Consider the following 24,783-nt stretch of genomic DNA (forward strand, 5'->3'; position numbering starts at 1 on the left):
AAACCATAGGACAGATCAGCAGTAAGAAAAATGATTACCTATGGGCATGGGGAACAGGCTGGAAATGGATAGAAGTGAGACTTCAGAATTTTTTCAGAATTTTTTAATGTTTACTTATATTAGAGAGAGAGAGAGAGAGAGAACATGAGCAGGGGAGGAAAAGAGAGAGAGGGAGACACAGAATCTGAAGCACGCTCCAGGCTCTGCTCAAACCCACAGACTGTGAGATCATGACCTGAGCGAAAGTCAGATGCTTAACCAACTGAAACACCCAGGTGCCCCTGAAGGTATCTTTCCATACAGTTTTGATTTTTGATCCATACAGGTGTTTACTTATTTTAAAAATATAATTAAGTCTAAAGTGAAAAAGCAAACTCTAAAACTGAAAACACATGGCAATAAAGAAAGCCCGGCTGTCTGTCACATTCACAGCATAAGCACACAAAGCAAAACCTGACTTCAAATGACCTCAGATCCTTGGTGACCATACATCCTTAGTAGGATATACTCTAAGGGCAAAAAATAAATGCAAAGAAATGAAATTTCGATCAGCAGTTTATTGTTAGAATAATACTGGTAGTATATGAAACTATTTTAAGTATATTGTGGGATAAATCAAATAAGTAATTATGTCAGCATAATGAGAAACCAAACGTTCAGCTCAAGAGAAAAGAGATACAGTGTCAGGTGAAATAACGGACTGATTTTCATTCAGAAATATCAATATGGACGCATGAATTTTTAACACCATTTTCCCCAGGCTGTCTACAGAAGGCCTTAAAACATTTATAACCCAAGAGTACAACAAACACCCCAACACCCAGAGGTTGGTTTTTAAACACCAATCCTCAACAAAAAAAAACCCGGTTATCTTGGAGAAATGAATGATTCCAGATCTGTGGCAAAGAAGGCATAAGGTGGCCGGGATGTTTCGTCCTGCTGGAAAGTAAGAACACATCGCAAGGCGAGCGGGGCCTCGTCAAGGACCGGAGGCAGCAGGCAGGGGCTCTAATGGGCCAAGTCTGAGCTGCCCGGGCATCCGAAGCAGCAATGACTACTGATGGTTTTAACACATGAACAAAAATCGACAAGTCTATACAAAAGAACGAAAAGTTGGGAACTAAGAAAGCGACAGGGAATCCTAGTGGCTGAGGTGAGAACTCTCAGGAGCCTTCCGCCAGCTAAAGCCCTGGGCTGTTCCCTCAGGACAGAACACTGTGCAGAGACGTGGCTCTGTTGGCTGCTGTGTTGCTTCAAACAGAAAAGGACTGGAAATCACCTAGATATCTAACAAAAGGAGGGTGGTTCTCTAAGATAGAATATATTCGTGTAACAGAATCAAGCACAGCCAGAGCACGGTGGAATAAGTAACATACTGCTGACAAGGAAAAATGTTGTTGACATTTGTTGCTGAGTGAAAAAAGCAAATCACAGCAACAGCATGTAGAGATACAGATTTTCGTTTTTAAAATATGTATGTATATTTGTAAAAATTATACAAAGACTAGTATAATGATATACACTAAAATAAATCTTCTGCTGGTGGAATTATGATTTTTTTCCCTGCTTTTGCTGGTCTCTGCTTTCTATAATGAAAACATATTACTCTCCTAAACATGGGTGTTTATAAATTGATAAAGGAAAGAAAAGGTTGTATGCAGGGTGAGTACAAGGAGGGAATGGCACTAGGGCACCTAAAACGGAGGCCCAAAATCCCAGAACGGCTCCCTTCGGGAGAAGTGCGGTACCCGGGCTACAGAAGCACCAGATCAGCAGCAGTGCCTCACCCCCACCCCACTGCCCACTCCACCCCTGCCCCGGGCTAAAGGGCCAGGCTGAACAGCCCAGCAATGCCACCTGGTGGACACTGCTGGGCCTGTTCAAGCTGACCCTTTCTGGTTTGGGCCCACTGGACAGCACATCTTCCCCCCTCCTGTCCCTGTCCCGTCCCAGCACCTGGGGCACCTGGGTCTGGTTCCCTTACCGGCTGCATGGTGCCCCCCGCAATGACCACTGCCCGGCATTCCTTCACCACCTGGGCAAAGTGCATGGCTGGATTCAGGAGCAGGAATTTGAGGCTGCTCTGACTAAGGCTTCCTGAAAAGAAGACAGAGCCGGCTGTGGGGGGCGGGTGGGCAGGGTGCGGTTTGCAGGGAGGCCCAACAAAGACTTCCACGAGTCTGAGGCAAAGGGGAACTCAGCTGCGTCCTGCGTCCTGCGTCCACTGGAGCCACTAGAGACACCACTTTCCCTTTTGATTCGATTCCACTTAAAGTCCAGGACAAGCCCGAGGTAGACAGCACTACCAGCTCCTTCTGCACATGAACACTGCGGTTCAGAGTGATGCATACAAGCTTGGAAGTGACGGAACCAAGACTCAAACCAAAACTCACATACCTGTAACCACTAGGCCACACAGCTTCTCTCATAACCTGGCGTGAGATGCCCGTCCCCTGCCCCGTGCCCCGCATCCCTCCTGACCACGCCTGCACCAGCCGCCCAAGCCACAGGAGACCTCGTCCCAACCCAGGGGGGTGCAGGGCAGGATCTCTGCACCCAGCTCCACGCTGGTTCCTCCTCGGATTACCTTGGCGGTTCAAGATGACCCTGCCATCCCGGTTGGCAGTGGTGAGGGCTGCAAGGAAGCCTTCGATGTGCATCAGCGGGGAAGCGGGCCGTGGCGCCCTGGTCTCTTCCTCCTCGCCATGGGGCACGGGAGCTGCACAGGGCAGAGGGAAGGAGTTCTGGGACCACAGACAAGGTGGGAGAGGAGTCCACGCCTGAGGGACGGACGCCCTCGGCCCCAACCTGTGGCCCCGTCTCCTACCTCCTGACTCACTCTCGGTCAACGCAGGCTGTAGGCTCTGCAGGAAGTGCTGGAACCCAGCCAGCCTGGGCTGCTCCCTGGAGGCTGCGAGGACCATGCCGTACCTTTCTGTGAAGCCAAACAGCTGGGACGGGGGTGGGGGGAGAGAAAGCACAGGGAGGAACGAAGCGCGAGGCCAGGCTAGAGGTTCTGCTGCTGCGACCCATGCAGCCCCCCACCTGCCCCCGCCGTGACGCACCCCTGCCCCACCCAGCAAGCGGCCCTGCAGGAAGAAGGGAGCAGAGGTGACTTGGGGCTCCAAAGAGCAGGGGAGAGCAAGGCACTGCGAGGGCGGGAGGCGGGGTGCCGCGGAGCCTGGCCGGACCTGGGAAGGGAGCCCTTACCTTTCTGCTGACCATGCTCTTCTCACAGTAGCGCTGCACCTGAGAAAACAAACCAGCACGGGCATATGCAACAATTAAAAAAGATAAACCACCACCTTCCAAAATCCCGGGGAGTGTGAGTCCCTGCCAGCTCCTGAGGAGCCCGGCCTCTCTGTGGCCAACCTTGTTTCTGAGGTCACCCCTCTCCCACCGGCCCACATACAACACGGTGCTTTCCCGTGAGAGCAAGCCTCCTCACTAACGTCTGCATGGCCGCGACCCTCTCTAAAGGTTCCCGGTGACAGTTAGGTCCCCTGTGCTTTCCTTCAGTGTGACAGCACCTAAGCTGAACCCTGAAAAGATTAAGAGTTTAAAAACACATATATGAGCAAAGGCGTGGAGGGGTAAAGTTTGGGCTTGTTCGGGGGCCCTGTGGTGCGTACCACATGTGCAGCTTGGAAAGGAAGTCAGGGAGCTGAAGCCTTTGAACATTTCTAAAAAGGGCACTATCTTCCAGTGAGGACTCGCCAGATGACAGTGTAGAAAAGATGTGAGGAGGGAAGGAGAGTGAAGCCAGGGAGAGCGGAGAGCAGGCGAGAAGGGTGACGGCACCTCCTACCGTGGGGTCCCAGAGCCTGGTGCGCTGCCCTGGACACACCACATGCTCTGTATTCTTAGGAATTTGGAATCGCTAAGTTGTGAGTCAAGCGATGGCAGCCGTACCCTGAACAGTAGGCCTGGAGCAAGCAGACACCTGAGGCTGGCGTGCAAGGGGGGTGGGTCACGCAGAGCAGTGCTGCGTGTCCTCGGCCACCTCAGCCCAACAGTAGGATCGTGCTCACAAAGCTGACCTGCTCTTTCTAGCCCAGGGCAAAAACTGTGCTGGAAGAAAGCTGAGTGAGCAAAGGACCTGGGGGTTTCTATCTATGGTTACATGGTACATGAAAGGCACCTTTTCTTACTAATCCCTAGCACCCTTCAACCCTGGATTGAAGATTTTTTTTTCTTCCTGACACTTTGTTTAAGGGTTAGTTACAAACATCTATGCTGTGGGTCCTCAGGCTTCTAGACTGCCTCAGAACAGAAGAAATTTACTTTTTATTCCTTCCAGTATTAACACAGCACTCCGCTCGCAGGTGGCGGTACAGATAGGGAACCTGGACACGCGGACCCAGAAGGGGGAGAGCCTCTACCTTGAACAAGTTGATGTTGTCGATCCGGCTCTGAAAGAGAAAGTCATTGATGGTCTTCAGCTCTGTTCCTAAGGATAAACAAAGGGCCTTGGAATCCCTGCTCTGAAGACCACAGCCCCAGAGGTGAGCTCAGAAATGCTCAGACCAGCTCTAAGCCTCTGAAGGCAGCCCTCTTACCTGTCTGCGAAAGGCTCTGTGTGTTGGGATTTTGCTTAATGTTCCCTAAAACAGAATTCAAACAGGTCAGGATGGGGATTCTCTGACCTCCCCCCCAATCCTCTCACACTTCTTGCGTGAATACACTATTTAATGTACTTGTCAAATAAGAGCATTCATATGTGAACAGGATTTTTGCCATTTATGGCCCCAAAGAACCCACTGAGAGGGAGGCTCTAGGAAGCCTCAAAACCTGACCCATGTTTGCACTGGAGCCCAAAGCCTTGTTACCTCATCCTTTTCACGCCCCCACCCAGGAGGCTGGGGCTGAGGGACCACCCACTTTATGCAGGTGCCAGTTGCTGTCCAGGCTGCACGCTGGCCAGAGGCAAGGCAGAGGTGGAAGGGAGAACACCCAGATTAAATGAAACTCCTCCAGCGGAGTGCCCCACTGGCTTTCTGGAACTTTGGCTTCTATGAAAGCTTTCAAACAGACAGCCATACATAAAGGAAAGGGTGTGTGACACAGAATTGTGCAAAACAGTATGGAAGCTGGAGCCAGAAGCCCCTCCTACCTAGAAGTAGTCCCTCCTACTAGGTTCATGAAGCAGAGGTCACAGGTCATATCTCTGAGCTTTAGTTTACTCATCTGTCAACAACAGTGAGGTGCCCGTGCAGCTCTCTCCTCACAGGAGCACCCCAAAGTAACGCCACACCTTTCTATTACACTGTGCTGCTCTTACTACCTGGAGAGTAAGGCTTGGCAAAATAAAAAGGACTCAGGTGGAGATAAACTAGAAACCTAAAAAAGGATCTAAGGTCAGACAATTCAACAAAGCTATGAAAAATAAGAATCTTCTAAATCAATGGTGAAGGCAATCCTTGAGGACACAGAAATCCTAGGTGTCCGGACTGACATCCAGGGGATGGACAGCAGCAAGCGTAGCAGGCCAGGGGCTGGGGTGGGCATGGTGCTCCTTACCTCCCAACACAGTCACAAACTGCTCCAACAGATACAGGATCTGTTTGATGTACATCAAGTTCTTGGCCTTCAGACGCTTCCTGAGGAGACACCAATGGATGCCAAGTGGTAGCACTCCCCAAGCAGCTTCCCTTCCCAGCGCCCCATGCTTTCTGGTGTCTAGTGTCTTTCAAGGTTGGCCACAGAGACAAATATGGTCCCAGAGAAAAAGGCTGGCCATGGCCCAAGGCCTTCACAGCCAGCTGTTGTGTCCCAAGTGTCCTTGGCCTATGTGGGGTACACACCACCATGAACAACACCCTGGCCCAGCTAGCACAGCGCCTGGGCCAGAGACCCTAGTGCCTTCTCTAGGAGACTGAGCAGGATTTCCCTTCCCCTTCAGGAGGTGGTGTCTTACCCATATCGTTCCATATACTGGAGCAACTGGGAATGGGCCTGGCAGAGCTGGAGAGAACAGGGAACAAGTGTGAAGGCAGCCCAGGCTCTGATCAAGCAGCCAAGGGCTATGCCAATGACAACGTAGAGCATGCCGGGAAAGGCCAGCCAGGACTCCACGCGGGGAAACCACCGAGGTGAAGAGAGTTGTACACTGCTTAAACTCCCCTGCATCTCAAGAGTTCTCAACGTTAACTAGGAACACCGGCCTGCAGAGGCAGCGTGCATACGCTGCATGCCACAGAGTAGGTAATCGATAAGTAGTGGCTTTCAGGAATCCTGAGCACTGCTCAAAGCAACGATAATAACGACGTCCAGCCATGTGAGGACCCTGCTTCCCTCACCCCACTGTCCTGGGCTAGAGAACTGGCTGGTACCACCCTGGGCTGGAGGGACTCAGGATGACCAGATGCCAGTGAAGAGCAAGGAAATGAGTCACCTCGTCTCTGCTGGGTCCCCGCAGTTCTAGCCAGTCCGCCCCTGACGAGGCCCCTGCCACGACTCAGCACACCCTCCCCCACACCGTTGCCACACAAATTCCAGGTCTAGGCACTTGGAGAGAGATTCACATCCCTCTGCCACACAGCACGCACCTGGCCCAAGAAGGGAGAGGCCGACCCACCTGGGAACCGCTGACCTCCGCACTGTGGATGCCTGTGATGGTGTCAATCAGGTTGTGCGCCTCGTCAATGACCACCACCTGGCCCTGCAGCCGGATCCCCGCGGCCTGGCGGGTGGCCGCATGCAGCAGCATCTGGTAGGGCAGCACCACGAGCTGGGAGGAGGGGCGGCCACCTGAGCCGGGCTGGGCTCCCTGTCGCAGCAGGTATGCCCCGCCCACTCGAAGCTCCAGTGTGAGTGGTTTGATTTCCCAGCCGGAACACGTGCAGAGATGTGCAGGGATGTTCAAGAGTGAAAGCTCTGGCACAGCTCTGTGCTTTTAGCAACAGGCTCCTCCCTCTTCAGGTTTTATGTGGAACATCAAATATGAAACAGACATAGGTGGGGCCAATCTGAATCTGACTGAACCAAGAGTGGGGGTGGGCAGAGGGGAGCAGAGAGGAGTGCGGAACCCCTGCTTAGCCTTATCCATACCCCCGATGTGGCCCCAAGGCACCCAAGGTTCCTCAAAACACTGGGAAAACCACGGGTGTACTCGAAGGTAGCCAGCCCTGGGTTCTGGTCTCGGGGGCTGCTACTTCCCAGCTGAGTGACTCTGGGAGAATGACTTAATCTTTCTGAGCCTCAGTTTCTTCATCTGCAAAATGGACTTGATAAACTCTATTTTGAATGAGGGCTAACGGGTGGAGGATGGGCAACAAAAAATTAAAGCATTCCATAAATTTTTAGGTGCTCCCTGGGATGATGATTTCACAGCTAAAAGAATACCGATAGAGTGAAAATCCAGAAAACTGGAAACTTAAGGCCCAGCTTTAATATTGGCTCCATTACTCCCCCACTATGAGAAAACAGAGAAATCACTTAACCTTTCTGGGCCTGTGTCCTCGTATGGATATGCTTGCCTTTGCTTTTTTACTAGGAGACTGAAGCAAAAATGAGGTGAAAAATGTGCACGCAGGTATCTATGGCACTAATCTTGCAATATGGCAAGCAGACCCCAGGAAGGACAGGCTGGGAGGGTTCTGGAATTTCACTCTGAGTGTCCATACAACACAGTTAAGAGCAGTACACTAACGGGCATTTAAGTGCCCTGTAAAATTATTACTCATGTTCCCTTAGAAAATCTACCTCATCTTTTCTTTCTCATACGGAAGTCTCCATAATTGAAACCCTATTTCCAAAAGCCACTCAAATCAAGAAGGGGCAAAAAGATAGTAAGATCATACCAAAGAACAATGGTATTTTTGATCTGGCAGATTTCTGTTTAAAGGTAACGCCAAAGGGGGCAGGTCTAGAGAAGACCATCCTCTCACACACTGAGGGGTAGGTTTCTGCGTCAGGACGGCTCCTCTGAAAGGCCATGTGGAGACACGTTTCTGGGGCAGCGCCCTTACTGCACCCCCTCAGCTTTCGCCCCCGACTCTGTTTTCACGAGGACGGCACACCCCTTCCTGGCTCTTATCCGCTGTCCCCAGTAATGCCAACTGTTCCCACAACCCAGAGCCACAGGCACCTGGGGCCGCCTCTGACCCTACACTCTGGAAGTGTGGGTGACAGGCCACCGGTGTGCAGTGTGTTCGTCAGTCCAACCATGGCCAGTGACATCCTCCCAAATTAAGAGGGATGAGGAAACCGCTTGTGGCTAAGGCCACACTTAGAGGCAAGAGTGACTGCCCAGCCCTGCAGGGTCTTCACCTGGGCTGCTGGAATGGCAAACCGGCTCCCGTAATAGGGACAGGCCCGAGCCTCCTTCCCCAGGGTCACCAGCTGCTCAATGTCCTTCACCCCCACCAGGACCTCGTCTCGGAGGAGCTGCAGCTGCTCGTAGCTGTGGAAGGGGCATGCGGCCTGCTGCTCCTGCCTTCTCCTCTTGGGCTTCTCGTCCTCAGCTCTGCTCTTCTCTGAGGGCCGTGGGCACAAGGGGGCAAAGGCAGAAAGAATGATAAATGTCTACGGGACAGGAGCCCAATTCTATGGGGCGGGGTCCGATAAACCCTTCCCAGTGCTGTTTAGGATGATCTCAGCACACCATCCCAGGATTTTACTTGGTGTTCACTAGAAACAGACAATAAAGTCATCTCAGGGCCAGGGTTCTGGACTAGACACTGACCCAAAAAGCAAAACTCTTTTTCCCAAGGAGATGGTCTTTAGGAAGGACTCAGCCGTCTGCTCTGCTGTCACTACCGTTTACTACACTATTTCCCACATCCCTGTCCACTTCCACCCCGCTCCCCACCCCTGCCCCGTACTGCCCAAGGCTACGCAACAGTCCCAGAGCTCTGCATAGCTCCAGGGTACTGGTGGCTACCGTGTTTACTTCTCTGCATCTCCATGCAGCGGTCATTGATAAGCTGCGCAGAACCCAGGTTTCTCACATCTTCATTTATACAAAGATTCTAGAAGACAGAGGAGAAAGAAAAAGTCAAAACAATGGTCCCGGCCACACAATACACAGTGACCCTCCAGGGCCTGCTCAGCACTGCCAAGGACTAGAAGAGATCAATGCTCCCACCGCTTGGCCTGCCTCAGACCCACAATTCTTCTATGCCCAGGGAAGGGAGCAGGCCAGCACCTGGGCCAAGACCCCTGCCTCTGTGTACCTGCCGAGAGCCGAGGGAGACAAGCCGGATGTCCTTGCCAAAAGGGCTTCTCTGCACCTCGTGCACAAACTGGGCCAGCTGGGAGTGTGTCCGACTGCAGTAGTAAATCTGCTCCGAGGAAAAGGAGGGGATCTCAAAGAGAAGACTATGACTTCTCCAAATATTCTCTGCACATCAAGGAATACACGGCCTCATAGGCTGAGGGACTGGGGAGAGTGGCCACAAATACACAAACCTAAAGCAAGGGGACTCTGTCCCACAGCAGATCTCAACTAACACAGGGCCTGGACAGTCCTCACTGTCCCCTCAGCTCCAGAAGGTCCCAAGAACACCCACAACATGGAGCCCTTCCCATCAGTCCTGCTCAGTCGCTCATCCAGCCACTTCACAGGGCTTGTTCATCTCAGGGCAGGCCGCCTCCCTGAGCTGCGGTTGCCAAATGGGAAAGAGTACATTCTGGGGAGCGTGTTGGGGGTGGGCTGTCCACACACACCTCCCAAAGGGCGGGCAGTAGGCAGAGAGGCATTGAGCTACACTCTCTCTGTGCTCTTCTGAGATGGAGAACAGAGAGAAAAGATGAGAAAAATCGAGGCAAAATACCTACTTTCAACAGAGAAAACAAAAGTCTTACACAAATGAAACCAAATGATTTTAAACACAAGAGGTGTCAGAATCATATGTACCTCACAGTACTCCATGCCAATGAAAATACAAATCAGAGACGAGGGAGCCTAAGGGCAGGGTGCACCTGCTCCCGCCTGTCCACCAGCCCCCCTCGTCCCTCCCAGGGAGAGACGCCACTGGTCTGGGCCCAGAACGCAGCTCCTGGACGCCCTGGGGTGCACACGCCCAGGCTTCACGGCCAGGAGAGGCCTCCTCCGGGTGCCTACCCATCTGGCCAAGTGAGCCCCTGACGCCCAGGTCTGGGCCTGGGGAACCCCAGGAGAGTAAGGAGCAGCTGGGGGGACACAGCCCTGGACTGGGGACCAATCCCAGAATACGCAGTCCCCGACGTCTTACCTTCGTTACGTGTTCTTCCTCCAGGTCTTCCTCCTCCTCCTCGTCCGCTCTGAGAGAGAAACAGAACACAGATCTGGGACTCAGGTCAACTGAAACGCACCGTACCGAGCCATCTGCCACGTGCCGGCCGGCTAGCTAAACAAGGAAGATGTTCCCCGCATGGGAGGCCAGCATTGCTGAGGTCGGAGCCCTCAGCCAGAGGGAGACAGGCACATTCCAGCAACAAGGTTCCACCAAAGCAGGTGCTCACTCGCTCGCTCGGTCAGAGAGACACCCCCGGGCTAACACCAACCCCATCCTCCCACTGCCGCCCAGGAGGAAATGAGAAAGGGGCATGGTATTCCTGAAGCCTAGGCTCAGTATCTGACTGCCCCTCATCAAAGGCTACTCTGTCCCCACTGACCACCCTCCAGCAAACTGGAATTCTCTCAGTTCCCCACAGAACTTTGCTCTATGCCACCTCAGAGCCTGGGACATGTTGTTCTCTTTGCCAGAAGTGCTCTCTCCCTTCACCTCTTTTACCTAGCCAACTGCCAACCTTGAGATCCCCACATAAACACTGTCTCCTCTGCACAGCCTTCCCCAGACTCCTCCAACACGGGCTTGGCTGGCTTGTGACATACTGCCGTGGCCACCCTGTACCACATTCAAAATCACTTATTCTTGGGACGCGTGGGTGGCTGAGTCGGTTGGGCGTCCGACTTCGGCTCAGGACGTGATCTCACGGTTTGTGGGTTCAAGCCCTGCTTCGGGCTCTGTGCTGACAGCTAGCTCAAAGCCTGGAACCTGCTTCAGATTCTGTGTCTCCCTCTCTCTCTGACCCTCCCCTGCTCACGCTGTCTCTCTCTCTCTCTCAGAAATAGATTTTTTTTAAAAAAATCACTTATTCTTGGTCTGTCTTCCCCTCCAGACTGTAATGTCCACAGGCAGGACCCGGGGGTATCTGGCTTCTGTGAGTGCCAGGGTCCCACCAAGGCCTTGGCACACAGCAGGAACTCCATGCACATTTCCTGAGGGAAGCCACAACGGACTGACTGGCCAACTGAATAAAAGATGCTGTCACTCAAAACCAGATAAACCTCCTCTCTCCCTAGCACCTCAGACTGCCATTCGCAGCAATGAATGAAGAGCCCGTGTGCACTGGCAGATTAGGAGGGAGGTCAACCCTGCATTACAAGGCTGAATGTTTGGTCAACATAGTTAGTCTAGGTCCTCAGAAAACACAAAATCTTTTACAGATACACTCTATCTACAGGGTCATCACTGGGATTCTTTCTGTTCACTTGGCAAATTTTATTTTTTAAAAAGCAGAAATGCTAATTGCTTTGGGGGATTAGAAGAAGAGTTATAGAGTTGCCTTCCTGGTCAATAAATAAATCAATATTGTTCAGTCAGCTTTGTCTGCAAGGCCTGGATTTAAATCACACAGTAAGCAAACTTAACAGAATCTAGGTAAGAAGCTGGGCATGTGAAGAAATGAAGAGCAAAAATTTTATATTCAGAACTAGTGGTATTCTGAGAGAGGCTCATGTCTCTCGAAATGCCAGGGCACTGGAAGCTGTAAAAATCTGCAAGATTACTGGCTCAGGCCCACAACTTAAGTAGCCCTTTCTCTAATATTCACAAACTCCATTCAAGTTCTTTCTCGTGTTCCCAGGGGCCTCTTGAGGAGGGGCACAGGAGTGGGCCAGCAGTCTCAGAGGCAGGTGGCAAAGGGTTTACAGAGCACTCGCTGCCCTAGCTCCCTGAGGTGGGATCCATAAAGAAGTCTTGACACCTCAGCCCTGGGCAGAGTCAGGAGTTTTGGTTCTAATCCAGATCCTGAAATCTGTGCTTAGGGGCAGGCCTCTGAACACCAAAGGAAAAGCTCAGGACTAGAGGATTTCAATGGCAAATTCTACCAAATATTTAAAGAAATAATGCCAACTCTTCTCAGCCTCTTCCAAAATACTGAAGAGGAAGAAACACTCCCAAACTCATTTTACGAGACCACCATTACCCTGATACCTAAGCCAGGTAAGAACGCTACAAAGACAGGAAACTACAGGCTAGTAGATTTCCCTGATGAATACAGATGCAAAAATTCTCAACCAAATACTAACAAACCAAAGTAAATAGCATATTAAAAGGATCATGCTCCACGATCAAGTGGGATTTATCCCTAAAATACAAGGATGGTTCATCATATGTAAATCAGTAAATGGGATACATCAATCAACAGAATGATAGATAAAAGTCACATGATTATCTCAACAGAAACAGGAAAAACATGACAAAGTCCAACATCTGTTCATGATAAAAATTTTTGATCAATTAGGTACAGAAGGAATGTACCTCAACATAATAAAGGCCATCTATGACAAGCCCACAGCTAACATCTGAACAGTGAAAAAGTGGGGCGACTGGGTGGCTCAGTTGGTTAAGTGTCCAACTTCAGCTCAGATCATGATCTCACGATTTGTGGGTTTGAGCCCCGCGTCGGGCTCTGTGCTGACAGCTAGCTCAGAGCCTGGAGCCTGCTTCAGATTCTGTGTCTCCCTCTTTCTCTGACCCTCTCCTGCTCACCCTGTCTCTCTCTCTTAGAAATAAATAAGTCATTAAAAAAAAAAAAAAGAACAGTGAAAGAGTAAAAGCTTTTCCATCAAGACAAGGAAAAAGACAAAGGTGCCCACTCTTACCACTCCTATTCAACCTAACACTGGAAGTCACAGCCAGACCAATCAGGCAAGAAAAAGAAATTTAAAAAAGCATCCAAATTGGAAAGGAAGAAGTATATGACATGATTTTATATACAAATGCCCTGAAGACAGCACCAAAAGATGGCTTCTGTGAAGCTGCAGGGTACATAGTCAACACACAAAAATCAGTTGCATTTCTGTACACTAACAATAAACTAGCTGAAAAAGAAATCCAACAGTCTAACTTACAATGGCATCAAAAACAATAAAATACTGGGGCACCTGGGTGGCTCAGTCAGTTGAGTGCCTGACTCTTGATTTCAGCTCAGGTCATGTCTCACAGTTTGTGAGTTTGAGCCCCAAGTTGGGCTCTGTGCTGACAGCAAGGAGCCTACTACGGATTCTCCCTCTCTCTCTCTCTCTCTCTCTCTCTCTGCTCCTCCCCTACTCACACTCTTTCTCTCAAAATAAATAAAAAACATTAAAAAACAACAACAACAACAATAAAATACGAGAATGCCTGGGTGGCTCTGATGGTTAAGCGTCTAACTCCTGATTTCAGTCAGGTCATGATCTCATGGTTTGTGATTTTGAGCCGCACATCAGGCTGTGTGCTGACAGCAAGGAGCCTGCTTGGGACTCTCTTCTCTCCCCCTCTCTGCCTCTTCCCCACCTGCACTCTCTCTCTCTCAAAGAAATAAACTTAAAAAAACAACAACAATAAAATACTCAGGAATAAATTTAACCAAGGTAAAAGACCTATACACTCAAAACTACAAGATTTTGATGAAAGAAACTAAAGACAACACAGATGACAAAATGTCCCATGTTCATGGTTCACAAGAATTAATGTTGCTAAAATGTCCATACCACTCAAAGCCATCTATAAATTTAATGCAATTCCATGGGGCGCCTGGGTGGCTCAGTCGGTTAAGCGTCCGACTTCGGCTCAGGTCATGATCTCACAGTTCGTGGGTTCAAGTCCCACGTCGGGCTCTGTGCTGCCAGCTAGCTCAGAGCCTGGAGGCTGTTCAGATTCTGTGTCTCCCTCTCTCTCTGACCCTCCCCTGTTCATGCTGTTCTCTCTCTCTCAGAAATAAATAAAACATTTTAAAAAAAATAAAATAAATTTAATGCAATTCCTTATCAAGATTCCAATGGCATTTTTTTATAGATAAAGAATCCTAAAAATCATTAGGAACCACAAAACACCCGCAAATAGCCAAAGCAATCTTGAGAAAGAATAAAGCTAGAGGCATCACATTTCCTTATTTCAAAAAGCATGGTACTCAAAACAGTATGGCACTGGCATAAAAACAATCACATAAGACCTGTAGAACAGAACAGAGCCCAGAAATAAACCATGCATATACGGTAAAGTACTATTTGACAAGGGAGCCAAGAATTCTCAATGAGGAAAAGATGGTCCCTTCAACATGGTGCTGGGCAAACTGAATAGTCAGATGCAGAAGAATGAAACGGAAACCCTCTCCTACACCACTCACAAAACCTAAGTCAATATGGACTAAAAAATGTAAGACCTACAATCATAAAACTCCTAGGAGAACACACAGGGAAAAAGCTTCATGACATTGGTCTTCATAATAATTTTTTGGAGAGGACCTCAAAAGTATAAGCAACAAAAGCAAAAATAAACAAGTGGGACTATGCCAAACTAAAAAGCTTCTGCACAGCAAAAGAAATAATCAACAAAATGAAAAGGCAACCAAGAAATGGGAGAGAGAAACTGGGGCACCTGGGTGGCTCAGTTGGTTAAGCATCTGACTTCGGCTCAGGTCATGATCTCACAGTCCAGGAGTTCGAGCCCCGAGTTGGGCTCTGTGCTGACAGCTCAGAGCCTGGAACCTGCTTCAGATTCTGTGTCTCCCTCTCTTTCTGCCCCTCCCCCACTCACACCATATCTCTCAAAAATAAACATTAAAAAAAATTTTTTTTAATTGGCAGAGGTGCTTTAGATTCTGTGTCTCCCTCTCTCTCTGCCCCTCCCCTGCTCATGTTGTCTCTTTCTACATCAAAATATATAAATATAAAAATAAAAATAAATAAATAATAAAAATTGGCAGAGGAACTGAATACACATTTTTCCAAAGACATGCAGATGACCAACAGGTACACGAAAAGATGTTCAAAACACTGATCTCCAAGGAAATGCAAATCAAAACTGCAGTGAGATTTCCCCTCACATCTGTTGGAATGGCTACCATCAAAAAAATAAAAGATGGGGCGCTTGGGTGGCTCAGCCCATTCAGCACCCAACTCTTGATTTCAGCTCAGGTCATGAACTCAGGCTCGTAGGATCAAGGCCCATATCGGGCTGTGCAATGAGAATCAAGCCTGCTTGGGATTCTCTTTCCCTCTGCCCCCCTCCCCTGCTCGCACTCTCTCTCTACAAAAAAAAAAAAAAAAAAAGGAAGACAGAGAGGTAAGTATTGGCAAGGATGTGGAGGAAAGGGACCCTAGTGCACTGAAGGTGGCGATGTAAATTGGTGCAGCCACTCTGAAAACAGCATGGACATTCCTCAAAAAATTGAAAATATTAAGTAGCATATGACCCAGTAATCCCACTTCAGGTATATTATCTAGAGAAAATGAAATCACTACCTCATGGAGATCTCCGCATCCTTATGTTCAATGAAGCACTAATGAAAACAACCTAAGTATCAGAGGAATGGATAATGAAAATGTCACACACACAGAGACAGTGAAATATTCAGCCATTAAAAAGGAAAGAAATCCTGCCATTTGTGACAATGTAGATGGACCTTGAGGGCATTCTGCTAAGTGATGTAAGTCAGGCAGAGAAGGACAAATTCTGTGTCATCTCGTAAGTGGAATCTAAAAACACCAAACTCCTGGGGCGCCTGGGTGGCTTAGTCGGTTAAGCGTCTGACTTTCGCTTAGGTCATGATCTCGCGGTTCATGGGTTCGAGCCCCGCCTCGGGCTGTGTGCTGACTGCCAGCTCAGAGCCTGGAGCCTGTTTCAGATTCTGTGCCTCCCTCTCTCTCTGACCCTCCCCTGCTCACGCTGTTTCTCTCTCCTAGAAATAAATAAAACATAAAAAAAAAAAATTAAAAACACCAAACTCCTAGAACCAGAGAGTAGATTGCTAGGGGCTGAGGAGTGACGTGAAAGTAGTCAAAAGGTAAAGACCATTATAAGATAATAAGTTCTAGGGTCACAGCATGATGACTGTCATTAACCACACTGTATCGTATACCTGACAGCTGCTAGGAGGGCACATCTTTATACAGAAATGTTAAGCATGTGAGGTGACGGATCTGTTAACTACCCTTATCTAGTAGTGACTGTTCTGCAATACGATCATCTTCATCGTGGTATGTCTCTTAAACTTACATGATGTTATAACCCAATTACATCTCAATAAAGCTGAGGGGGGAAAAATAGAAAAGCCAGGGCAACCGGGAGGCTGAGCACCCAGGGTGGAGTTAGAAGGTGCACTGCAGACAGACTGTGAAGATTTTCTCCAGCATGAAAGAGTCAATGGAAGGTTTCAGGCCTTGGAAACCTCTACACTCTACAAAGACATGGTGACCACAGTGTCAATGAGAATGTGGAGTACAGAGGACCTGGAGTCACCTTCAGAGGAGCAGAAAACACCACTTCTAAGCTGGGAGCCTAAGAGGGATAACGTCTAGGGGTACTTGTGCCTTGGGTAAAGAGCTGATATCAAAATGACCTTAATGCCCTTTCTAAAGCCCAAATCCAATCACGTTACTCCCTTGTTTGAAACCTCCCGCAGCTCTGCTGCACTGAGAACAGCCAGACACTGGGTGGACCTACGAGACCCAAACACACGGCCGCCTCTTCTTTCCCTCTCTCCCTCATTTGCTCTTTGCTCAGCCCCTGGGCCTTCCTTGAACCCACCAAACCTATTCCCGTTTCCAGACCAGGGCTCCTTTAGGGTTCTGACTAGACTTCTCTTCTCCCAGGTCTTTTCACGGCTCTTTCTCAACCTTCATCACCCCCTTGGAAGACTCTCCTGGCTTCGCCTGGAGGTGCGACCCCACATGCTACCCACTTCACCGGTTTTATTCTCCTCATGGGCAAATGTGCTCATTTCACGGCTCTGTTCTGTGTTCCTCACCCCACTCCAACTACATGCAAGCTCTCTGAGGGCAGGGGTCATGTCCGACATTCTTGACATCTGGAGCCACGTCACACCTAGAGCAGACCCTCAAAGGTCATTTGTGCAACTAAAGCATGAATGAAAAAGAGGCTTCCACTAGGGGCAGCGTGGCCTGGGAACAGCCTCGCTGTCACCTTCCATGTTTGCTACTCCACCCAGCAGCTTAACACTCACAAATCAGAAACCCAGACAGAAGCCAGAAGGTGAAAAGAACAAGTTGGGCTAAGGAGACATTGATGGTTTACACCATAAACCTCACAAAGTGTGGTCTGGGAGCTCAGCGCACACGATCTAGGGCGGCCCAGCTGCTGAGTGCAAGTCCCTGCTCCTCCCCTTCCTAGCCCTGTGGCCTCAGCTAAGGCCCAGCCCTCATTTATGCACACTCAGGAGGAACGGGAGGGAGGCATTCCATCCCTTCAGATGTGTCCTGAGGGGCACAGCAGGCTGCCTCTCCCTAGGCACAGCCCTGCAGACCAGTACATGGGCGGTGGGTGAAGGAGAAGCACCATCTTACCCACGAGCTGCTCCCTTCTCCTCATCGCTCTCGTACTCGGCGAGGATGAGCTCCTCCTCCCCACACACCAGCTGCTCTAGGGGCTCCGTCCCTGTTCCTTCCGCTAGCATCTCCTTGCTGAGGTGGAGGAGACGCTCCGTTTCTTCTTCTTCCTGTCTCTGTGTAAGAGCGTTGCAAGTGGAAGAGAGAAATCTCAGTACCGGTGCCCCCGCCCCCGTGACGGAGTCAGCCTCAAAGTGGCTACCACCAGGGACAACACACATGCCATCTCACAGGCCTTGCTGTCCTACCGGTATCTACACCTGTCCCTCAGCTCAAGCCGCCAGCTTCTGGGTGATGAGGGGGGTCAGGGCAAGAAGACGGGGTCCTGGCCACTCACCCAAAGGAGCAACTCCGGGAGGCCCCACACAGCGGGACGGTGCCCGTGCGCCGTCCCTGCCACTCCAGAAGGGCACTCACCATGCGCTTGGCTGCATACTTGAGCTGTGCATTGTGACGGGTCTGCTGCAGGCGCTCTTCTCGCTTCTTCCTCCTGACCTGCTCCTCCTGCAGGGTAAAGCAGCCCCGTGGGAAACTTCCACAGGAGTCCCAAACGGGGAACTCCTTTAAGAGTTGGGGCTCGGCCTCGCACCTCTTCACAGAAGGCGATTCTCCCTTCCGTGGGCAATGCTCAAGGGCGCAGCGGCATCCCCGGCCCTCACCGGGCCCCAGCCCTACTGCTCACCGCAGGTCTTCCACACTCCCTCCCAAAGTCACAGACTCTTCAATCAAATTCATTCCCTTAATGGAGTTTGCAGCCACCGAACCGTGTTGCCAATGGCAACAGTGAGGTTCCCTTCTCGGGTGAGTAATGAATGGAACTGCCAACCCCTGGTCTAGAGAAGGCCCAGGGACATCAGCTTTAAAAAGACAGAAAGCAGGTCACCTGGGGGGCTCAATCAGTTGAGTGTCCAACTCTTGGTTTCAGCTCAGGTCATGATCTCACGGTTCATGAATTCAAGCCTCGTATTGAGCTCAGTGCTGACAGCGCAGAGCCTGCTTAGGATTCTCTCTCCCTCCCTCTCTCTCTGCCCACCCCCTTCCCCCCCACCAAATAAACAAATAAGCTTTAAAAAGACAGCAAGGGCACAGCACCACTGGCTCAAGAAGGCACTGCAAAGGCAAAGGACAAACTCATCAACCTAAATTACCACTCAAACACTGTTTCCAGGATCATTTTCACCTCCCATCACCCTAGAGCTCACCTTCAGCCGGTCCACCAAGTCCCTTTCTTCTTTCTTCTGCACGAACTGAGTCACCCAGTCAGGCTCTCCAGCAGGTCTCAGAGGGTCTGGGGTCTCTTTGCAGGAGGATGACAGAAACGGGGGCTGATCCTTCCCATCACTTAAGGGGACAGTTCCGGTTTCAAGGAGACGTGCTTCTTCTTGATGCTTCTTCTGTTCAAAGTCACGGAGCCAGGAAAGGGCCCCACAAATGAGACTTAAAGATTTTCCCTACAGGAAGAAAAAGGTCTTCAGGAAAAGAGAACAAAAACTAAAGCTTTCCAGATGACATTTCCCATTTTAATAAAGCCTTCAGGGAAGGTCTACCTTTAATTACTAGAAGGTACTTTAAGACCGACCTGGGAAAAGGTAGGAAGGGAATTAGCAAAGGTACAGCCAGGGAAAATATGAAAAAAGAAGAAATGAAATTGAAGTTCTTGGTTTAAATAATTAAAGCAGCTCACTGTTCCTGAAATAATTTAATGTGGCTTATCAGGTTACATATAAGTACTGCAAGTTAACAAAATTAGAAGGTGAGGAATTAGATAAATAGCCCTGAAAAAGAATTTAGGCCAAATAATATAGCTTGAAATCCTAGATCCTTGCTAAGGGGGCTCCACCTTGGGCTCTCCGCTCTAATAGAGCCCCTGTGCAGAGGGCACATGGTCAGCCCCATGAGTCCTGGTCTTCAAAACACTTTAAAACCAAACTAATTGCTCTGGAGAACACAATTCTTAATTTAAAGACCAGAATGTTCCCTGTGGGTCCTTGTGGGTTGAAATGGGTCCCCTCCCTGTAAATTCCTGAGTTAAGTCCTAACCCTGAGTGTCTCAGAATGTGACTTTATTTGGAAATAGGGTCACTCCAGATGTATTTAGTTAAGATGAGGGCCCTGATCCAGCAAGACTGGTGTCCCTGCAGGAAGGGGAAATTGGGACACCGAGGCGTGCCCAGAGGGAAGCGATGTGACAACACAGTCTCCAGAACAGCCTCCTCTCTCAGCCCTCAGAGAGGCCCGTCCCTGCCCACACTGTGATTCTGTGCTTCTGAACTCCAGAACTGGGAAGAGGAAGTGTCTGTCGCTGAAGCCCTCAGCCTGTGGAACTCTGTTATGGCAGGGGGAGCACTATCACAGTCCTTCTGGAAGGCCGCTGCCATGGGTTTCTTAAGGCTGCCGCTTCCGGTGTCCAAAGGGCAGTTCAGTTCAGGTGAGTCTCTGCAGGAACCTACACGTTCCGGGCAGGCAGGCAGCCCTCCGAGCCTACTTAGCCCAGGCAGTCTCGGAGGACCCAGAGGGGTTCTCAACTTAATTTGGGCTTGAACGAACCGTAGGTAAGATGCACAAGTGTGCAGAGCTGGGGAAAGAGCAGAGCGCAGTGGCTAAGGCTCCAGAGTCCAGGCTGCTGGCCACACGCTGGCTCCTCCACTCACCAGCTCCGTGACCTGAGGCTAACCTCTCTAGGCTTGTATGCTCCATAGGCACAAAAATGGAAAGTTAAAAAAAAGTGGGGAAGGGGATAGTAATAGTACCTTCCTCAGAGAACTGCTGCAAGCATTAATCTCCTACCCATAAAGGTTAATACCTACACAAGGATTAGAACAATATCTGGTACATAATTGTACCCAGCAACTGGGGCTGGGTTTTTGTTTTGTTTTGTTTTGCTATTAAGTAATAAAAGTACAATTATTATTGTCCTGGATTAAGAATCTATTTCATCAAATTCTGGAAAGGCCCTATGACAGAATGGCACTTCTAACGTGATCTTTGGAAAAGCCCCACAGATACCATTTGTGTCAGCTTTTGAGAAATACTGAACGGCAGAACCTTACAGACAGCACTCCCCAGCAGAACCTGGAGAGCAGCCATTCTGTACTGCCGGTAAAATGAGGAGCCACTGGCTTTAGCCATCACCAGGCTAGGGGCAGGTGAGACATCCCCCTGTAACAATGGCCCAGGGTCAGACACCTGGTTAGAGAGCCAGCACTCCCCACTTCAAAGTGAGCTGAGGAAGTTCCTTAAGGGGATGGTCCAACTTATCCTCCAGAAACAATTGTGAATACACTCTAACACAAAGAGAAAGGAGAACTAAGGCCCTGCAATTCTATGCCCTCTAATAAGACGGCAAAAATTTTAACTGGAAAATGTTAAAAGGAAGTATGACCAAATGCTTGCCTCAGTTATCAAATAAATTTAATAAAGTACCCACGATATACCTAGCTTTGAACAATGTTACTTCATGGAGTAACTTCCAAGATATCACAGTTATAAAATTTATGCCAAGATAAGTAAATTCATTCATTCTAAACACCCACACCCAAACTGGGCTTGATGCTGGGAAACAGCTCTCTAGAAATCCCCACAGACACAAACTTAATCCGTGACCTGCAGGGCATAACAGTTCCCTGAGCAGCATGGACTCCAGGTTTCAGAGCGCCCAAAACCGCAATGTCACACAAGGCACAGGAGGTATGAGGTCAGAAGGTCAGCACAACGCGGTGGAGTCATGAAAGGCTAAAAAGGTGACACATCCAAGGTAAGCAGGCATCATAAGGACCCAAGCGGAGAGCTGACCACGCAGGGCAGAGGCCCAGCAGGTAAAGCCCGGCAGGTAACAGCATGGCGATGGGAGGAAGAGCTTACCAGAGGTGAGGTGTAGCCAATGTCAGAATGTGATGGGAGCCGAAGTCACAACAAGGATATGAGGCCCTGGAACCAGGAACATGGACGACAAAGGGCTGAGAAGAGGAAGAGGATGCATGGAACGGGCAGAGAGCAGACATGGAGACCTGCGCCTTCAGGTTAAACAGGGCAGAATGAATACGTGCTCTTCTGTGTTCTTTTCCGAAATGTGCTAAATTTATGCCAAAGGAAGAAAAGGGGCTTACACCCCACAGAAGGAAAGTGGAAGATGGAGAGTAACAGGTTTTAGGAGAGATGGAAAGCAGAGAACTGGACCCGATGGAGTAAAGGACTGAAAGCCTAAGTGCCTGCAGAGATCTCCCCTGATTCCTCCTAGGAAGCCCCAAAACTGGCAAGGACACCCCTTCCCTGCAAAAGACAGGATGTGCACCCTCTGGAGGAGCAAAGCCAGGAGAGCCCTGGAGACGGTAGGTTGAGTGAAGGGTGGGGAAGAAGGCTAAAATCAAAGCAGGACACAAAGCAAAGACCATGCACCTGAAGCCACTTCCCTGGGACACCCTTGAGAATACTGGCCGTCAGCATGGGACTAGAAGAGTTTAGAGTTTTTCTCTGGAAAAACTGGATGGCTCAAGAGAAATCACACAGACACTGATCACTGGAGGCCTGTCCATCAGCCCTGTGGTAGCTTTTTCTTGAATACCAATAGAAGACAGCCAAAGATCACCCAACATTTGAGGAAAGCCTCTACCAAAACACAGAACCCAAACTGGGGGCGGGAGGAGACTGCATGATGAGATGATGCAGGGGGAAAAAATTCAAAATACTACTATAATTGATATCCTCACAAAGATATTATTTCCACAAAACAAAAACAGGATGCTATTTTTAAAAATCAAAGAATAAGAAAAGTTCTTGAATATTAAGGCTAGGATAATAAAAATAAACTGAATAGAAAGACTGGACAGCAAGATCAAAGAAATCTTGAAGAAGTAGAATTTAAAGCAAAAACAAAACAAAACAAAATCCAACCAGGATGCCCAAAGAGATGGGCAATTAGAAGAAAACATAATTACAGGATTAAACACCAAGTCCAAAGAATGGGAGGACCAGGAAGATTATAAGATGTGAGAAAATGTCTCAGAATGGAAAGATAGAAGCCTCCAGGTAGAAAAAGCCCATCAAGTGGCCAACACAAGGAACTGAACACACATCTGACCCATCAACATGAGGTGTCAGAATACAAAAGAGAATATCCTGAAAGCTTTGGAGGATGAGGTGGGTTAGGTCACCAAGGACTGGGGTGCAGGTTGCACTGAACTTCTTAGTAGCAACAAAACAGAAAAGAGGAAAGGGAACAGTTGTGAGGGAAACGCGTTCTGCAGCTAGAATTATATACCCAACCAAACTATCACTATCAATCAAGAGAAAGGCAGATTAATATGCTTTCAGCAAGTCTCAAAATCGTACCTCTCATACAACCCTTCAGGAATGTTATCTACCAAAGCAAAGAAGATAAGGAATCCAGGAAACAGAGACTCCAACACAGAAGAAAGAATACACACAACAACACGGATGAATCCCCAAAATACTATGCTGGCTGAGCAAGAGTACTTACGATATGATGCCATTTTCATGACATTTTAGAAAGGTAAAACTCATCTACAGAGATGGTAAGTGATCACTGACTGCCTGGGGCAAGGCTGGGCTGGGATGTGAGGGGAGGAACAGCAGCCGGGGGTACAACAAACTTTCTGGGCTGATGGAAATGTTCTGCATCTTCACTGTGGCAGTGGTTATATGGGGGTTGCCATCTGTCAGCATTCACTGAACTTGTGGACTTATAAGGGGTAGATTTTATTGTATGTCAATTATACTTCCTAAGGTTGCTTTATTTTTATTTTATTTTTAAGGAGGGAAGGGAAATCTTAGTACAATAGCTGTGAAGCAGATCACAGGAATAAATGGGAGAACTTCAAGAAGGAAGTCTGCAGGGTAAAATGGAATTGGTTAATTACTATAGACTGAATTATGTCACCCCTAAATTCATATGTTGAAGCTCTAATCCCCCATGTGACTATTGGAGAAAGGGTCTTCAAGGAGGTGATTATGGTTCAAAGAGGTCCTAAGGATAGAGCCCTGATCCTATAGAACTGGTCACCTTATAAAAAGGGGAGAAAGACCAAAGATCTCTCTACCATGTGAGACACAATGAGGAGATCCTCTACAAGCCAGGAAGAGTCTCCGCCAGCAGCCAGACTCTTGATCTTCCACTTCCCAGCCTCCTGAACTGTGAGAAATAAATTTCTGTCATCTGAGCCACCCAGTCTGTGGTATTTTGTGATAGCAGACGAGGAGCCAGACTAAGCAGTAATTTTATGTATGGAATATCCTACAGAGGCCACTGAATGGTGTGAGAGAAAGTACGGTAGGTATATTAACTAGGCACACTTTAAAAGGCAATTATCAACCCTGGGAAAATAAAAAAATTTTAAGAAGAAAACACATAATTAAAACATACTAGCTTAGCAAAGGCTAAAACTTTCCATCTAACTGCACGGGGAGGATGGGGCAAAGGAGGGAAAAGAAATGGTAAGAAAGCTGCATCTTAGCTATCACAAGAGGAAGGTACAATGATTAAAATCCATAAATCAAGTAATAGCACCAAGCTTACAATTTCAAATGTGCAATGCAAGTATATTTCTTAGAAACCAGTTAAAAGAATTCAAAGTACCTGCCCAAAGAACCATATTTAATAAATTTAACTTTTTAAATGACATGCATTATTTTTGATTGATGTTTTTGGATCACTTTAAACAAAGGAGAGGGATATGTTCAACAACACCAACTACTGCAGAATGGTCAAATAAGGACTCGAAACACCCAAATCTAGTTACCGGGAAGCCTCTGCTGATACTGAGAAACACCTCAGTGGACTGATAGGGCAGAAAGTCCTGCCTCACTGGGTTAAGAGTCTCCTGTGGGCCTAACTTGCTGAGCTCCACTGGATGACAGAGACATGGAGGAGGGCCTCCAGGAGGTCAAGGCCTGCTGGGGGACCTTCACATCAACGCAGGCATCTCACCAACAACACGGTACATTCTAAGCAAGCAGCAAGAGGCTGGCACTGCTTGCCACAGCCCTTATCCTCCTCAAGGCCACCCTCTGATAAATCCCTCCCTCATTCCAGTCCCAGAAGGAAAAACTCAGGGGCCTTTGACTGGATCCCTCCAGCACCCAGTAACCTCTTTCCTGAAGACTAAACTGATAGGTTTAATCTGTGAAAAAGCCAAAGTAATTTGTTTCTCAACATCAAAGCAGTTGTG

General features: G+C 48.8%; 1 protein-coding gene across 3 annotated transcripts in view; it reads right to left on the reverse strand.

Annotated features, from left to right (window-relative positions):
- DDX11 (DEAD/H-box helicase 11) overlaps positions 1–24,783 on the reverse strand; it is a 34,891-nt gene that overhangs the window by 4,613 nt on the left and 5,495 nt on the right. For 2 of the 3 annotated variants that reach the window (XM_039236380.1, XM_039236382.1), the window contains exons 4-19: positions 18,802–19,050; positions 18,017–18,103; positions 17,558–17,715; positions 10,197–10,245; positions 9,177–9,284; positions 8,885–8,972; positions 8,272–8,477; positions 6,578–6,730; positions 5,918–5,964; positions 5,521–5,600; positions 4,560–4,604; positions 4,383–4,450; positions 3,211–3,249; positions 2,828–2,951; positions 2,588–2,719; positions 1,985–2,097 (exon numbers count right to left, since the gene is read on the reverse strand). In XM_039236380.1, coding sequence (XP_039092311.1) covers positions 1,985–2,097; positions 2,588–2,719; positions 2,828–2,951; positions 3,211–3,249; positions 4,383–4,450; positions 4,560–4,604; positions 5,521–5,600; positions 5,918–5,964; positions 6,578–6,730; positions 8,272–8,477; positions 8,885–8,972; positions 9,177–9,284; positions 10,197–10,245; positions 17,558–17,715; positions 18,017–18,103; positions 18,802–19,050 — 1,746 coding nt within the window. The remainder of the gene's footprint in view (positions 1–1,984; positions 2,098–2,587; positions 2,720–2,827; positions 2,952–3,210; positions 3,250–4,382; positions 4,451–4,559; positions 4,605–5,520; positions 5,601–5,917; positions 5,965–6,577; positions 6,731–8,271; positions 8,478–8,884; positions 8,973–9,176; positions 9,285–10,196; positions 10,246–17,557; positions 17,716–18,016; positions 18,104–18,801; positions 19,051–24,783) is intronic. The other variant, XM_039236381.1, reaches the window with a different exon arrangement.

The sequence above is a fragment of the Hyaena hyaena genome, unplaced genomic scaffold, assembly GCF_003009895.1.
Source record: "Hyaena hyaena isolate Hyena2069 unplaced genomic scaffold, ASM300989v1 scaffold_108, whole genome shotgun sequence".
In the NCBI taxonomy this organism is placed as follows: Eukaryota; Metazoa; Chordata; class Mammalia; order Carnivora; family Hyaenidae; genus Hyaena; species Hyaena hyaena.